This window comes from Taudactylus pleione, unplaced genomic scaffold (genome assembly GCF_031769625.1).
Source record: "Taudactylus pleione unplaced genomic scaffold, aTauple2 ptg000093l, whole genome shotgun sequence".
NCBI lineage: Eukaryota > Metazoa > Chordata > Amphibia > Anura > Myobatrachidae > Taudactylus > Taudactylus pleione.
The window spans coordinates 32,209,695-32,227,578 of NW_028284495.1; the positions used below are offsets into that span (position 1 = coordinate 32,209,695).

At 42.2% G+C, this 17,884-nt stretch overlaps 1 protein-coding gene across 2 annotated transcripts in view; it reads right to left on the reverse strand.

Annotated features, from left to right (window-relative positions):
* The window catches only part of DLGAP1 (DLG associated protein 1), a 347,903-nt gene that overhangs the window by 317,001 nt on the left and 13,018 nt on the right, over nt 1-17,884 (reverse strand). For both annotated transcript variants that reach the window (XM_088469647.1, XM_088469645.1), the window contains exon 2: nt 5,516-5,733. In XM_088469647.1, the coding sequence (XP_088325773.1) occupies nt 5,516-5,733 (218 nt within the window). The remainder of the gene's footprint in view (nt 1-5,515; nt 5,734-17,884) is intronic.

Genomic DNA, 17,884 nt, shown 5'->3' on the forward strand with positions numbered 1-17,884 from the left:
GCGTGTCAGCCTCATTCTCCCCCCCAGCCCCAGCGCGTCAGCCTCATTCTCCCCCCCAGCCCCAGCGTGTCAGCCTTATTCTCCCCCCCAGCCCCAGCGTGTCAGCCTCATTCCACCCCACAACCCCAGCGTGTCAGCCTCATTCTCTCCCTCAGCCCCAGCTTGTCAGCCTCATTCTCTCCCCCAGCCCCAGTGTGTCAGCCTCTTCCCCCACAGCCAAAGTGTCTCAGCCTTCCTCCCCCCCCAGCGTGTCTCAGCCTTCCTCCCCCCCAGCGTGTCTCAGCCTTCCTCCCCCCCAGCGTGTCTCAGCCCTCCTCCCCCCCAGCATGTCTCAGCCTTCCTCCCCCCCAGCGTGTCTCAGCCTTGCTCCCCCCAGCCCATACCACCGCAGCCGGCTTACTTACCTTGTTTCCTCGCGGCTCCTCATGATCCTCTCCCTCCAGCAGCCCGGCCCCTTGTTATGACACTGCGCGCGTGACGTCATGACGTCACGCGCACCGCGTCATTACAAGGGGTCAGGCTGCGGTGAGTGTCAGACTCTCATGTTGGAGCTGGAGCGGCCAAAGTGGGCCTGCTCCGGTTCCAACCATTTACTTACTGGGGACCGGGTCGGCGGGCAGCGGCGCTGTTGGATGCTGGCGGCCATGGGCCCCTGCACCACAGCAGGCCCCGGTGCAAGGCATCGGCTGCACCGCCGCTAGTTCCGCCCCTGGACAGGAGGCATCCCAACAGCCGGCATTACATACCCATTCCTAGGATAAGGTTTAATAAAAAGATGTGCTTTCAGGGAGCTTTCAATGATTTGAAGGCTGTGGACAGGGGCAGAACTAGTGGCAGTACAACTGATGCACTGCATCGGGGCCCATTGCCATGAAGGAGCCCGCAACTGGCGGCACCAGGTGCTAGTAATGAGTCAGACTGATTCATTATAGTACACCACTGGCTGCCGCACTGTGGTCCATAAAAAAGAGACAGGAGGACGCGGTCCCCTGCTCCTCTCTGAGGCGGTCCTCCTGCTGTTGCCACTGGGGATCTGATGTATACAACAAGGGGATGTTGTTAAGGGCTTTGTAGGTAAAGGTAATTAATTTAATTTTGATTTTGGGGTTAAGGGCTTTGCAGGTAAAATTAATTAATTTTAATTGAATTTTGGAGTACCTGTGCAGTGTATTGGAAAGTGGTGTAGCAGATGGGGCGATGGGCAAAGCAGGGATAGGTAGGTAGGTGACAGAAATGCTGGATAGTAGGAGGATACAGTAGTTAAGCTGAGATGATGTGACAATGGATAGTAGTATTTGTAGCATATTGGGTATGAAAAAGGCATATTCTGCCAATGTTTCAAGGATGGAGACCACTGGACTTGTAGAGAGACTGAATGCAGACCACCCATCAGTTACGATTTTGATGGGATAGTCTCACTTTCGAGCACTCTCCCGCCATCCCACCCATGGATCACAGTGTCCCATGCGGGGGGGAGGGGAGGGAGAGGACAAGGTTGGGAGGTCTCCTTCTCACTAGCTGCTCTGCATAGCACAGCAGCAAGTGAACAGATGCTGTGTGCATGCCTCAGTGAGCGCTGGACATGCCCCCAGATTAATGCACACTGTCATTCCTCATTCTGTGAGGCCACATCCAATATTGGGGTGCCATGTCTCCGTTTTGCATGCGCAAAGTTCCCATCCCCATCACACAGATGTTGGGAGGTATGTGAATTTGAGAAATAAATCAAAGAACAAAATCAAGGGTGATCACAAGGACTGGGAAATGAGGAAATTCAATATTATCTTGCTCATTTGCATTTCTGCAATTATCTTCTAATATCATGTTCCTTAGTATATTATTTTTTTGTTGTTACAGGTGTGATCTAGACTTGTTATCATCATACATGGTACTCAGTGTTCATTCTTGTGACTGTACATGGTACTCAGGGGGTCATTCAGACCCGGTCGTTAGCGCCGATGCGCTCGGACCGGGTCGATGGCCCCCCACAGAGCATGCGCACGATGGCGCCATCGCCGTTGTGCGCATGCGTGAGACCCACTACGACCGACAGCGCCAGTCGTAGCGGGTCTCGATCCAAAGGGGGGAAGCTGTCGATGTTGATTGACAGCTCGCCCCGTTTGGAAGGCGGGCCGGGCAGGTGGCAGCCCAAACGGAAGAGTTCCCATGAGAACGCCTACCGTTTGGGGGCGGCCCCACTGACATCACTAGTGATGTCAGTGGAGAGCTTCCAGCTCAGACAGAGCCGAAAGCTCTCCGGGGCTTACGACAATCTCGTCGTAAGCCCCAATGGTCCGGGTCTCGCACCAAAGGGAGCGTGCTGTCGATGTTGAGTGACAGCACGCCCCCTTTAGTGGGCGGGCTGGGAGGGTGGCTGCCCAGATGGAGGCGTTCCCATGAGAAAGCCTACCGTCTGGGGGCGGCCCCACTGACATCACAAGTGATGTCAGTGGGAGAGCTTTCGGCTCTGTTTGAGCCGAAAGCTCTCTGGGGCTTGCGGCCACGAGACCCTACCACAAGGGTCTCATCGCAAGCCCGATGGTCGCAATGGCTTGACCATCGCGACCATCATCATGGCTGCTCGCATTAGCTGTGGTTGGCAACCCACAGCAATGCGAGCGGCCAGGAGGCCGCTCCATAAAAAAAAAAGACGCCCTGATTCAGAGCGAGCGCTCTGTCAGAGCGTCCGGCTCTGAATCAGGGCCTCAGTGTGCATTCTTGTCACCATACATGGTACTCAGGCCCTGATTCAGAGCGCTTGCTCTGAATTAGGGCCGTCCCTCTTACTTTTTGGAGCGGCCTCCTGGCCGCTCGCATAGCTGTGGGTGCCCACCCACAGCTATAGCGAGCGGCCATGATGATGGTCGCGATGGTCATGACCATCGCGACCATCGTGCTTGCGACGAGACCCTGCGGTAGGGCCTCTGCCGCAAGCCCAGGAGTGCTTTTGGCTCTATCAGAGCCAAAAGCACTCCCACTGACATCACTAGTGATGTCAGTGGGGCCGGACCCAGACGGTAGGCGTTCCCATGGGAACGCCTTCGTCTGGGTAGCCACGCCCCCGGCACGCCCACCAAAGGGGGCGTGCTGTCAAACACCATCGACAGCACGCCGCCTTTGGTGCGAGACCCTGGCCGTCGTTATTCGGGTCTCGCGTATGCGCATGATGGAGGCGTCTCCGTCTGGCGCATGTGCACTTGGGCACAATCGACCCGCTTGCGCTCATAGTTGATACTATAGTTAGGTTAAACCATCTGACTGATTCAATTACTTATTAGAATGTTATTTACTATGCCCTTCCTCAAACATACTTGTGCTCTGTGCTCTTCCTCAAACATCATGGTACAGAACTATACACCAATTACACTAAACAAAGATGATACAATGACAGCAATATGCTTTGTAAAGGTCATTTTACATTGTTATTATTTGTCTACTCTGACCTAAATAAACGTATGTCTGGTTGCATTCTTTCTGTATAAGATTACAAAAAAATCATATACTGTAATTTCAGTTTTTCATTCTACAGCTAAGTACATTACAATGGACTCTAAGTATAAACAAATGTTATAATTATTATTAAGTGTGGTTTCTGCAATGACAGTGGTTATAAAAAGTGGTTATACAGTGGTTATGAGAATTTTATACACTCTGAAATTGCCTGAAATCAAGATAAATCACGTTGACTTTTTTCATTTTAATGTGACCTGAAAACCAGCAAATTTCAAGTGAAAAACAAATAGTATATATTTTTTAACAAATAGAATGTAAATATATAAAACCTGCAATACCTTGGTTGCATAAATGTAAACATCCTTTCAAAATGGGTCTGTAGTAATGTGTCAATCAATCACAATAAAAATCATGTTCAAAGGTTATTAGTACAACAAACCTGCTATCAATGAAAGTGACTGCCTGTGACAGTATCTCCCTCTATCTAAACTTACCCACCTCTGTGTGTGACAGCCTCTAAACCCTATTCTCCCCTAAGTGTTTAAAAGCCCCTCTCTCTGTCTTACTTCACCCCCTCTTCCTGTCTCCCCCCTCAGCGTGTGGCAGCCTCTACTTTTGTCTCTCCTTACAATCCTCTGTGTGTGACAGCCTCCCCATACAGCATAGAAGAGTTTGCTTCCTACAGTATGCAGCTCAGGAGTAGGAGGACTGAAGAGTATTATTAATTTGATGGTTGTAGTGCTTTTCATTTAATGGTAAGATTACTGTGTTTGTGGGGGCTATTTAATGTTAATGTCATACTGGTACCTATTCATTTACGGTGTGGGACTGTTAATAAAATTCTGAGTTGGTTTGGGCATTCTTACTGAATGTGGGGCTAAATTGGGAAAGAAGGATAACTGTTTAATAAATCTGAATGGTATTCATTTAATATTGGGTTAGATCTATTTACTAAATATGTTTGCTATTATTTAATTTCAGGGAGGAGGCCTAATTATTAAATGTGGGTGCTATTGATTTAATGTCACTGCTGGTTTTGGGAATGGATGCCTAGAGTGATTATGCATTGTTAAACAGGGCTCCAACACTAGCAGCAGTACCAGGTAATCAAAGTTGCAAGAACAAATGTTAATAATAATAATAATAATAATAATTATTATTATTATTATTATTATTATTATTATTATTATTAAGATTTGGTCTGTGAATGTTCTAGAATCTGGTGGGTCAGTCCCGAGTTTAGGGGACATACTGAAGAGAGTCCACTATGATAGGTGACTTAACTTTGCGGGTTCCCTTGTTACAAGAGTACCAGGCCATGTTGTTCCAGTCACCAGTCCAGACTATGAAAACTGGTACTTGTTGAGCTACTTTTTGCCCTTATTATTGCTTGAATATTTCTAGGCATGGATTCTACTAACGGTTGGTATGTTGCGTGGGGTATATTAATAATGGCGGCCCTCAAACAATTTACCAGTGCAGCCATTTTGCTAATGGTCACACTGCTACTGCGAGTGTTAACAATTAGTCCACGTTCAAAGTCCATCAGAAGGATACAAACATTCACCTTTCCGTTCTTCTACAGACTCAGACATCCTATGTCAGCATTATATGCGTAATAGCTACTTTGCATAAAATTGCCTGCTGGTTATAATAACTTGGCCACTCAATGTAAATATATTTCATTATTATTTGCATTGTGTTACTTTCTGATATCAATTTAATCACTTCACAAAAGTACATTATTACTTACTGTAAATAGTTTCTCTGTACTTTATACACTGCTTCGTCAAACAATAAACTATCAGTACAGTGCTTTGATTAAAGGTGACTTTAAATAATTTTGCCTTCAATAACAAGAAGTTCAAACCATCTTGACTTATGTTGCAGCGCACACATTATAACATGTAACTATATGTACGGAGAAGCTCATTAGTACTTCTTACATAACCAGCATCCTTTATGTCAGAAAGCAAAACTGCCAATTACAGTTCTTCTTGATAAAAGACATCTCCTGTCCCACAGGACATACCTTACAATCAAGAGTAGAAAACTGTCTTACTTGAGAGTAGTGAGTTCTGTGAGTGATGGCTGCGTTGCCTTGAGATAGCTCTCTCTTCGTGCCGCAATCTTTGGAGATGGCTTAGGGCTGTTTGTGTCAGAGTCTCCACTGTCATCATCACCCATGGCTTTGATATAGCTGCCACTGCGCATTCGTCGACACGGAATCTCCTCATCTTTGCTCTTAGGGGTATATCCGCTCCATTCATCTTGAGGCACCTAGACATAAAGCATGGGGAATGACTGAACTGAAGTGCCAAAAGTGAGAGCTAATGACAAAACAAATTCTACAAACACATTTGTTTCAGGACTTAAAAATTAGTTCAATTAGTTTACTAAGTAATAGCCAATATCATTGCTTAGTTTACACATAAAATAGAATGTTCTTAGAAATTTTTAAATGTATTTAGCTAGTGAATTCAGGAGCCTATTTATGATTGATTCCCCCTATCAAGGCAATAGTGAATTTATTTTGTAGCATGTAATTTTAAATAAAGTTAAAAAATAACAAAAAAAAAATGCCACAGTGATACAGACACAGAATGATAAGAGTTAACATATTACTTCTCTGGGCTGGTAACTGTAGTTGTACACTTATATGACCCAGGTTACCAGCTCAATAAAACAAAGAGCTCCCAAAATTGTTAAAGTATTAAAAAAAGCAACTTTGTATATATATATATATATTAATTATATATAACATGATGTTTTGTAAAACATAAAGTAATATAGAATATTTGATTTATTTAGAGAAATATGTAAATATTTCCAAATATTACTGTGTTCATACAATACTTCGTTCTCAGAATAAAGCTTTTTTGTTTTTTAAATAAATGCACGCACACACATTACAATATTTCCATGTACTTTGGTGGAACACTGCAGTAAATTGAGTAATTTTAGCACACATCCATGTATACATGTATTCCATTAAATAAGCATAAACCTTTTGTAACCCATCCAACACTTTTATCATTCAATCTTATTTTACAATTTGATTGGATTTAATTATATGAGTTGCACACTTTGAAACTTTGTTGCACTATTCACTTCAAATAAATTTAATTACATGACGTTATGGTATGTATATGGCCCACTCGTACTGCATCTCTGTGAAGCCGAGAACAGAGTTGAAATATAAGTACACATAGCTCTTATATTTGTATAACACTAGCAACATGTGGTCAGATCAGTAAATCAAACAGGTAAAAGCTACACTATGAAAACATGCTGTGTTATTTGCCTCCTGGACATATTTCCATTTTTCTTCTATAAAATTTATACAGTTTCTTAGCTTGAAGGAAACTAGAATAATGTATTGAAACATTTCTGGCTGTGACTCTCCTTGGAATTTCTCTTTGCTTCATTTGTTGTAAACCTATTTGGTCAGTCCATTTATAGCGATGTAGGATGCAACAAAGGGAATGGCTAAAATATACAACACATTCTGCAAGAGTTCAAGCAAAAGGTTGTAACCAACAGGAATTGAATTTTCTCAGCAACTGAGAAATAGGCAATGTATAACCACCGGGTGACAAAAGGACAAGACAGACTGATATTCCTCACGTTATCTTAGTGAAAATGTATTGCTCATGTGTGAGAAATATTGTAGCCTCTTCAGGTATCCACAAGGGAAGTCTTCTGAGAAAATGCTAACCTGAGAAACAGCTAACTGATTCTGTTCATTCCGGGTACTGTATATATTTATATAAAAGACAAGCAGAACAAATTTCCTGAAACCATGCAAAAGATAAGTCCGCTATTTCAGCTATCTGTCTCTTGACCTTGACACAATAGGTACTTTGAAAGGCTGTCATGTAGCTAATGCAGTGATCCTCATGAATATGCCTTATCAAGCTGTTGTCTGACAAAATGGAATACTTACATATTTCTTGCATAGCCACATTAACTATGCAACATGACAGCTGGTAAAAACATTTTGTGGAGTATAAAGAGTACCATTTCAAGAAATGTGCACCATAATAACTAGCAGGAGTTGCATAATACACACACAAAAAAGGAAAGACATTGCCTTGTACAAGGGGCCGATTCTGACCCGCTCGCTAGGCTGCGTTCGCACGCATCCAGAAGATTTTTGCAATCTGCACATGCGTACGCATCGCAGTGTGCGTGCACGAACTAATCCATGCGATCGGAAAGTGTTCGCTTGCTGCACATAGACAGCTCGCTAGCTAGAGTGACAGGACAAGCCGTTTGTGGGTGGTGACAGGGTATGGTCCATGAAAACGGGATGTGCTGGTGCAAACGCAGGCATGCCTGAGAGTCTCAATGCCATTTCAGAGGCGTGCATTATTAAAACGCAGCAACATAGTACACGTCACATGGTTGAAAGTCACACTGAATCACTCGCAGGGCTTACGGTAGGGTATGGTCAGCCACAAGTGCTGCGATCACATCCGATGGTACTCGATGTCACCGATGGTTGCATACACTTCCTGGACAAGACATGGGACAGTGGGCGTCTTAAGACAGGCTGGTGGGTGTCTGCATTCACAGTATGATCGCACGCTAAGACATAGTGGGCGTGCTATTGCCTTGTGTGCGATCGCAGATTTGCATACTTTTGCTGCTTGCAAATGCATCTAGCGAGCGGGTCTGAATCGAGCCCAATGTTACTTATATATAGACATTTAAACTAGTTCACATATATTAACACAACAACTTGATTCTGTCCTTTTTTTGAAATCTATTATCACATATCGGGACATATTTATTAAGAATTGTGATTTGCCTGAAAATGAACAATTCTTTGCAATAAGGAATATTATCTAGGCTTGGGCGTAACTACCATAGGTGCAAGGGGAGCAGCTGCTATGGGGCCCAGATCTGTGGGGGCGTAACTTCCTAGTCAAAGTTACATGTGTTACAGTATATACATTTTCCACCATTGGGTGGTACATAGGGACCCTTACAAACTTTTGCTATGGGGCCTTCATATGCCTAGTTACGACCCTGAATCTAAGGACTATGGGCCTGATTCAGAGCCACTCGTAAGTGGCAGCTCGTTCGCTCCGAGCGATGTTTGCCCAACTGCGCATGCGTACGGATCGTTATACGCATGCGCGAACCAGTCAGTGCGGCCGAAATTCATGTGCTCGCAAAATAGCGAATGCCTGCTAATTTGAGTGACAGGATGAGGCGTATGTGGGTGGTAACAGGGGAAGGTGCTTGAAAACGGGGAGTGGAGATCCGATCGCAGGCGTGCTTAAAGGTCAAAACAGGCGTTTTATGGGTGTGCATATTTAAAACAGCAGCATCATTGACCACGTCACTGGGTTATTTTATAGCCAGAACTGCTCGCAAAATTGTGGTAGCAAAAACCAACCACAAGAATAGCGAGCAGCTCATACCCTGTTCGATGTACTCGATTAATCTAATAAATAGCGGACATGACGTAGGATGCGAGCGGACAGGGGGCGTAGTTTCCCAAAAAACGACCGCAAGTTTTGTTTGCTCATTCAGACCTAGAGGCGTGAACAGACCGCAAACAGCGAACGGTTCATTTGAATAGCCACCCCTATTTTCTGGACGAGCGAGCGCAAATAGCGACCGGCACTGAATCAGGCCCTATGTTTCAGAAAGAGAAAACAAGATGATGAATATTTTTGATCACTACTTTAAAATGGTTCCATAACAGAATTGTCAGTGAAGGGTCCTACTACTCACAGCCCTCTTTAAAACATGCCACAGTTCAGATTTTAGCTGAAATTCAGGAGAAAACAGTTTTCTGAAGCACTCCATCAGGCTAAGGGAAGGGTGTGGAAATCTTATTAATTATTTGTGGGATATTCTGTACCCACAAATATTAATGATCCCCCAGATGTATCATGGAGGGACCACAGCAGATATCTCCCATGTTCCTCCATTTCCGATCTTCGAATGCAGCTACTATAGGCTTTTGTAGGGGCTGCCATGCAATCGGATTTACAGAGATCTAGAATGCGTTAGCTTATATGAGGGTGGTTCAATAAATAAAGTAAAAAGACCTCTCGTTGCGTACATTTAATCAACTTGTACATATACGTATAGTGAATTATAAGGCTTTGGCACAGATAATTTTTCTACATAGTTCCCATACTTGTCTAAGCATTTGTCCCAACAGTACACCAAGGCATCTATCCCAACATAGAAGAAATCAGTGTCAAGCACATGAAGCCAGGTAATGACGGCTTGCTGAACTTCACTGTCCATTATGAATTGCCTTCCACCCAGGTGCTTCTTTATTGTCCAAAGGGCTGGAAATCACTTGGAGCCAGGTCAGGGCTGTAGGGAGCATGGTTCAATATCTCCCAATGGTAACAGCATAACAACTCACGTTGGCTGAGTGTGGCCTGGTGTTATTGTGCAGCAATACGACAACCTTCACAGCACTAAAGTTGTTTTTTACTAATTGCCCTCTGCAACGGCTCAATGTGTCACAGTAGTGGACAGCATTCATAGCATCTCCCTTGGTGAGGAAATCAACAAGAAGCACGCCCTTGGGGTCCCAAAACATAATCGCCTTGACCTTCTTTGCTGATGGAGTTTTTTCAAATTTCTTTGAAGGTGGGGATGATGCGTGTTTCCATGTCATAGATGCTTGCTTCATCTCCGGTGTCACATGATGCACTCACTTTTCATCAACTGTAACCATACGCTGCAGGAACTGCACTCCCTCCTCATGGTATTATGTTAAGTGCACGAGAGACAATCCCATCCTATTGGTTTTTTGAAGTTCCGAGTTGCTTCAGTACCCAGTAAACATTTTTTTCTATACCCCAGTTTCTCATTAAAGATGTTGTGCACAGTACCCACTGAGATGTTCAGTTCATCAGCAATATCACTAAATGGAATGCATCTGTCCTCCTGAATCAAATCTTTAATCCTTCCATTGTGGATGTGCTTGGCCGGCTGGATTGCTGCTCATGTTAAACGTCTATCCTGTCCTACATCAAATCCAAACCTGTTTCCGTGACATGATGTATCACCGTGCACCTCAACAAGTTTTGCAATGAATTTCAGCTGATGATGCACCCTTTACATGAAGAAATATGATCAAACTATGCACCTCAATGTTTCACCATGTTTCTACCTGCCCTGCCATCTTACAACTGATGTTGGGACAGTATGATGGATATGAGACGCAGTCTAATGAGGGGAAGCAGCGGTCTACCTGCTCTGGCCTGGTAGTAAATTGGAGTGAAATAGAGAATATTACACACGTGCGAGGTCTTGTTACTTTACTTATTGAACCACCCTCGTAGTAGTCCATTGCTACTATATGTCAAATTTTTAAGGAGAGATCCTCCGGATCCCTCTGCATCAGCCCCTAGTCATGCACGCACAAAGTGCTCCGAGGACCTGAAGCAGGACTGCTTCCAGCTCTTTACCAGGATGGGAGCTTAACAGAGCCCATCTCCCGGTAAGAGCAGAATGGTATGCATATGAAAATATTCCTTTTCACGTTCTGAAGTTACACAAAAAATATTTGTCACATCCGCATTAAAAATGAGAATTGTGATAGTAAACCCCATAAGCTCCACTTCCTCCCTTAGTAGTAAGACCCAAAAAGAGCAATTTAAATAATGAGAGAATAAAATAGAGAATGAGAGTGAGAACTAGAGAGTAAGGGGGAGATGTATCAAAAATTTCAGTGGTGGACTTGCTTGGACAGCCGGAGAATAAGAGAGTAAGGGGGAGATACAGTATACCAAATTGTTCTAAAGAAGACAGGCAAATATCTGTATTAATGAATCAGTTTCTAGCTATCATTTTATAGAATGCACTTGATAAATGACAGCTAGAAGGCAGTTGGTTGCTATGGGTAACCTCCTCTTCAACACTGAGAGGAAATGTATCAAGCCTTGGAGAGAGAGAAAGTTGAGTAGTTGCCCAAATCAACTAACCAGCTTCTAAATGCTGGATAAATGACAGAAGCTGATTGGCTGCATTTGGAAACTTCTCTGTTATAGCTCTCACCAATGGGAGGGAGGGGGGGAGGAGAGAGAACTAGAGTGAGAGAGGGTTTTATGACACTGAGTGGTAAATCTGAGTATCCAAATTTATGCCATAATCCACATAATTTCTCTAGTTCAAGAGGTCATTGACCCTTGTGTTAGAGCATTTGTAAATGTACTGGAGTATTAACTGTGCACGGTACTGGTGAATTTCAATTTATATATCTTATTGTAATTTAAACTCATTTTATACATTCTGTAACAAATTTATCTTAAAAAATGTAATTTGAAATTCCATCATTATAAAGGAACAAAGTTTGAAAATGTAAAAGATTATAAGAATAACTGGCTAAACAAGTATAGATGCTGCCAAAAAAGTCATTAAATATTGATAACTCTGTAGGTATTGATCAATTTTGTTGATCAATCCTTTTCCAACAGTAATTCATCCATAGATAGTGAGCTTTTTTTATATATATATATATATATATATATATATATACAGTAACTTGTGACAACTGGGACTTACAAACACTAAAAACATCACACTGCTGAGGTAATTTTCTATAGGAAGTGCTAAGTGCAGAGGATGGATTGGCGTAGAAAGTCAATCTCCCATAAAGACAAAAGAATGACATCTGCAGCTTATGCTAGTATAAACTATGTAGTATGTAGAGAACCTTGGATTTTCTCAATAGGGATATAGGGCCTGATTCAGCAAGGATCGCAATTGCAAAGCTGCATGCAGGCTATAGATATATGATGTATGTACACAAGCAGTTTTGCAAATGCGATCCATGCAATAATGCAAATGCAGCAGGAGGTGTATGACACCCCCTGCTGCATTTGCGATCCCAGCACTGCGATGGAGTTCGCAGGCTGGGATCACCATCGCGACCATCGGTGGTCGATTTTCACGATGGTGGACGGCGACAGGGGCGGCCGGCCAGCTGAGTAAGTCTCAGCTAACTCAGGCTGGCTGGCTTGCGAGCCCAACAGACTGTGGCCCTGATTCAGACCCGCTCGCAGCCGGAGGCAGCTCGCAGGTCCATCGGGCTTGCGACGAGACCCTTGTGGTAGGGTCTCGTCTGCCGCAAGCCCCAGTGAGCTCTCGGCTCTAATAGAGCTGGATACTCTAGTAGGGGGCGGCCCTACTGACTCGTGATGGTAGTAGGGCCGCCCCTAAACGGCAGGCGTTCATTCGGGAACGCCTCCATTTGGCAAGCCACCCCCCCGACCCACCTACAAAACGGGGCGAGCTGTCGATCAACATCGGCAGCCGCCCTGTTTGTAGCGAGCCTCGAGGTGAGTGAATTTCTCACTCTCTCCGGGGCTCACGCGTGTGCACTGCCCGGCCATCGACCCGCTTGCGAGCACTATGCGCTTGCGAGTGGGTCTGAATCAGGCCCTGTGTATATCCACGCAGTCCCTGGGCTAGTCACTACCGGAAAACAGGGCAGACTGGCCCTGTTTCCGGGAACGCCGGCAGCCCCTGCCCCCGTACCACCCCTTAAATGCCTCTGCCTGTCAATCACATCAGTAAAAAATGTATATAAATACATTCATAATTGATATGTTAAAGACACCAATGAGTTTATATTTTTGTTCTTTAGTAGGTCTAAAATATTAATTTAATTGTAAATGTTTTAATTTTTATAAAGTTTTTTTATACAATGATGTTCAAAACAAAATAAATAATTGAATTAATTTTGGTACGGCAAACTCGACTGCATGTCAAATAACTGTATATTGATATTTGTTCAATTGTGATTTTAAAGATTTTGAAACTTACTACAAATGCAATCACTGATAATATATCTGTTTATCAGCCTTCCCAGATAATGGTTGTCCAGTTTTATTGCTTTAGACAAAATTTGAAAGAAAGAAATAAGCATGTTGCCACAAATGATTCCCTCTACCTAAAAAAATCTTATCAGCCAGTGTTATTATTATGTGCGAGGAGTAATAAGTTAACCAGTCTACTCACAATCCAGTAGTATGGAAATTTCTTATATATATATATATGTGTAATTTAGCTTTCCATGTCTATAGTCAAAAATGAACCTCAGATCCCATCTTTGGTCAATCAGTTCAAACTAGCTAGAGTGTGGTAAGCTCCGATAGTGTGCTCATATTGATTCAAGGTCATGGTTGTATTATTTATTTAGGGCCTTAAACCGTTGACAAATGTATAGAAAGATTAAAGCAGAAATAATAATAAATACTATAAGGCTAATGTTGACTGATATTTTCCAAGATGACATATTTTAAATTAATATGTAAAACATAAATCCCAGAAGTAATGTTTTATTATTTCAAAAAATTTAATTCTTAGCAAATGTCATATCATCTTTAGGAAACCATATGTTTTTTTTTAGCTATTCTTAATTATAACACCATAAATATTATATCAACTGAGCAGACGTGTTTGCTATGGCTGTTGAGTACCATTCAGGATATAGATGTATCATCATTGTGACTATTCCCATGATTGCATTGCAGCAAGAGATCTAATTACACACCTGTACTTGGGAAAGTTACAAACACATTATTGCAACTATACAAAGCCAGACCACTCACTAACATGCCATAAATATATTAAAAGCAAAACTTAACCCATTTAGTGCTAGAGACCACTATAAAATAAGTGTGACTGAAAGACACAGTAAATTGCATAATATTTTCAATCTTTTGAAAAGTTGCAAAATGAAATGAGTTGAAAAAAAAGTGACCTATAGAAATAATTCCAAATATGAATGTGTGCTGCACCAGAGTGCAATAAAAAGTATAAGCCCAGTATGCAAAAACAAATAAGACTATGGACAATAATATAAAATCTCTTCAAATAAATTTCAACAATATAAAATAATCATGTATAAGAAAGTCTATCGTTACCAAAATTGTTTGCAAGAATCATTATCAAAATGATATAGCTGCTATATAGCAAAATAAATAATAATATACAACAAAAGCATACAATGCTTCTTTACTATAAATACTGCAACAACGTTACAACTGTAGTATGCAATTAGTCATTATTAAAGTTGTTTTTAGGCTACGTAACATACAGGACAAGGATTTAAAACTGTCCATGAGTCACCATTTCCTTTGACTTACCTTTCTTGTTGAAAAAGCAAATAAACATTCTTTATGATAAATTATGTTCATCATCTGTTCGGCCTTAGACAGCAGAGAAGATTTAGGTTTTTCTCATCGTTCTGACATTTCAATGTGGGTGACTATGGCAGTAAACAGAAGGACTGGAGGGGAGTGTTTAAAAATCACTCACAAAACACTATATTTGTAACTTAAGCTTTCTATTGCCATGCAAATAATTAATGAAATGAGATCACAGAATGGGAGAACAATGCTTAATGACTGCTCAGTGTTGACTGTCTAACACATGCAATTTAGTGTCCTTGCCAGTTATTACTCAACCTTAACTTGTTAGATGTTACGGCCAAGAAAATGAGGACTGTATTATTTTGCTGTTTCCCTGCCTTCTCTTATATATCAAGAGTGCTTGTTTTTTTGTATAATAGCTCAATGGATGCCAGCCTTTGGGAGCAATGTCAATAATCATTCATCGGCATGCAGTGCAAACTGCAAATTCTTCAGTGTTAGAGAGAAGACTCAGCATGTAATTCTGCTCCATTGCCACAGAACCTGCTTTCTGATAAATACAACAGCCGCACACAAAGAGCAAAAACAAATAACAAAATCTAACTAAATCACTGAACATGACAAAAAAAAGAAAGAAAATCATTGTCGAGTTATAAAAGTATCTCAGTGAGAGGTGACAAAAGGTTAAATGTTGTAAACATCCATGTATGCAACAAGCCAAGTAGTAAGCCTGCTCTCATTTCATCAAAATCTAAACTAAAGGGACAATTTGTCAGGATAAAAGTCCTTCAGTATAATTTTTGCATTTCACGCTACTTTGCAATTGTTTAGGTGGCAGTTCTCCAATAAAATGTCATACAGGAAAAAGTCATTTCACTTTGCTATTGTCACTGAATAGAATAGGCTTTCGCAGCTAAGCTCTCCATCTAGTCCTGTCCTACATGCTGATACTTTAATGTCAACAAAAAGTAGTGATCTACAGGCCATCTGCCTCTGATACAGGTGGTAACAAACATACCACCTGTACCAATCAAGTATGCATAAGCATGTACTGCCCCTCACAACCCAGACTTCTTGGCAAACACAGGGGGAATTTTCAATTGCCCGGATGCCCCCTGGCCATCTACCCAAATTATAACTGCAATAGCCGTTGCCACAACATACAGTATGAGGGAAGGAATGTCTCTTCTCCACATGCCCAGTGGTAGTAGCTTTTCTTACTAAATCTGCTGGGTGTGTGGATCTGAGTGCTCACTTAGTGCACCAGACCAGAGAGTAGCTTCCAGAAGTAGAGGAAGGGATCTTAACATGAAGTGGAAGAATGTATGTGTAATATCCCCCTGTATGGGCGCTGTGGGAGAGCAATGCAAAGCTCTTACCAGATGGTAGCTACCACTCTATGCAGGTTCTTGTTCCTCTTTTGGTGCGACAAATAGGCAAGGAGTGTTTTCTAGATACGAAGGATTACAACGGTTGGTTCCGATTAAATTTCACTTTATTCAAGAAGACTATTTTACCGATTAGTTTGAATAACCACAATCCCAATCCCAGCTTCTGATCAATTCATAAGTTCAAACTATAAACATTTACATGTAATTTATACAAAGTAATATTACATTAACAGATGTGACATCACCAATATTCCAAAATAAACAAAGATAATACTGTGTTTATTACACTACACATATGTATCCATGCAAATATGAATAATTCAAAATATGTATGAAAATAGTAACACAGTTAACAACAAAATATATAATAAAATCACAATGCCTCTACTATAGATATTGAAAGTACCCAATATATTTAACAGAGACCAGATGTTTCTTTAAAGCTGTTGTACACATACAGTTGCTAGAAAATAGCAGATACAATATGGTTTGAGGTCTCCTGTGCTGAAGAATTAGGCTTTCCGGTACGTTTAGTGTCATTAAGCTATTCGGCATTGTCTCTTGTATTGGTGTCTCTAATAATTGAATAGTAGCACTTTGAGGCTGTAGTTTGCAGGCAACATGGAACTGACAGCAACACGTATGTAAATATGGTTTCTTCTAGCAATATCTGATGAGGAACAGCCAGGGAGTAATATAATTAGACAATTTTATTAATAAATTGGTCATCTGGAAAGAGTATCTGATAATATTAACAAGATGAATTAGAGCTGCTGCTGAGAACTTTCTGTGTATTAATTATCTGTCTGCTTAGATGCAGTCTGAGGGGTTGCTATGATATAGCTAACAGTCTACTTAAATAAAGGCTGCGCTTTGACCTGCTGATCAGTCTTTACCCAGTGTGCAGGTTGCTGTCTGTCACCCAGCCGCGCCCCCCGGGTCTGCCTCCAGACTGCCTATTACCTCTGCTGCTGTCACTCACAGGGCGGAATTCAATTGTTTACGCGGTCCGGATCTCCCGTCTAAAGTGACAGGAGATCGCGGGCCGCTATTCAATTGCTGCCATTTTTCGAGCTAATCAGCTGGCTGGTGACTCGGCGCTGTCCATCATCATGACCATTGACCACCAATGGTCGCGATGTTGATCACAGCCTACGACCTCCGTCGCAGTCCTGGGAGCGCAAATGCAGCAGGCGGTGTCCTACACCTCCTGCTGCATTTGCATAATAAGTAGGATTGCATGTGCAAAGCTGCCTGCATGCAGTTTTGCAATTGTGATCATTGCTCAATCAAGCCCTTAGTTCTGTTTCCTACTGGTTATACTATGTAAGTATATTGATTATGGAATGTTTGACTTTATCCTGAACATGTTTGATACAAAATGTGCGTTTTTAGACTCTCTCCCTTACAGCCTAAACCAGTGGTTCCCAAACTTTTTTGAATCATTGCGCCCTAGAGTGTCACTATTGTTATCACGTCACCCCTAAGCCAAAAGTTTCTTATTGAGAAATGCAGAAAATAATGTAGTGAAGTCGTAAAGTGAAGTAAATTGTGCTCCCCTGTCATCCCTAGGCTCAGTTATGTGGTGGTGGGCAGGTTTGTGCTTCTATTTGTCCACATATTTACATTACACTGACCATAAAAAATTTGAATTGGTGCTGGACCACCAACCTGAGGCACCCCTGCAAGTGTCCCAAGGCACCCCAGGGTGCTGCGGCGCACAGTTTGGTAACCACTGGCCTAGACTATAGAGTCTACAGATTGGTCTCCTTACACACTATATTGTGCATGTAATACAGTATTAATAAGTAACACTATAAATGGTCTATAGTATAGACCAGGGGTTCCCACACTTTCTTGAATCACAGCACCATAGAGTATCAGCATGTTTTTCAAGCC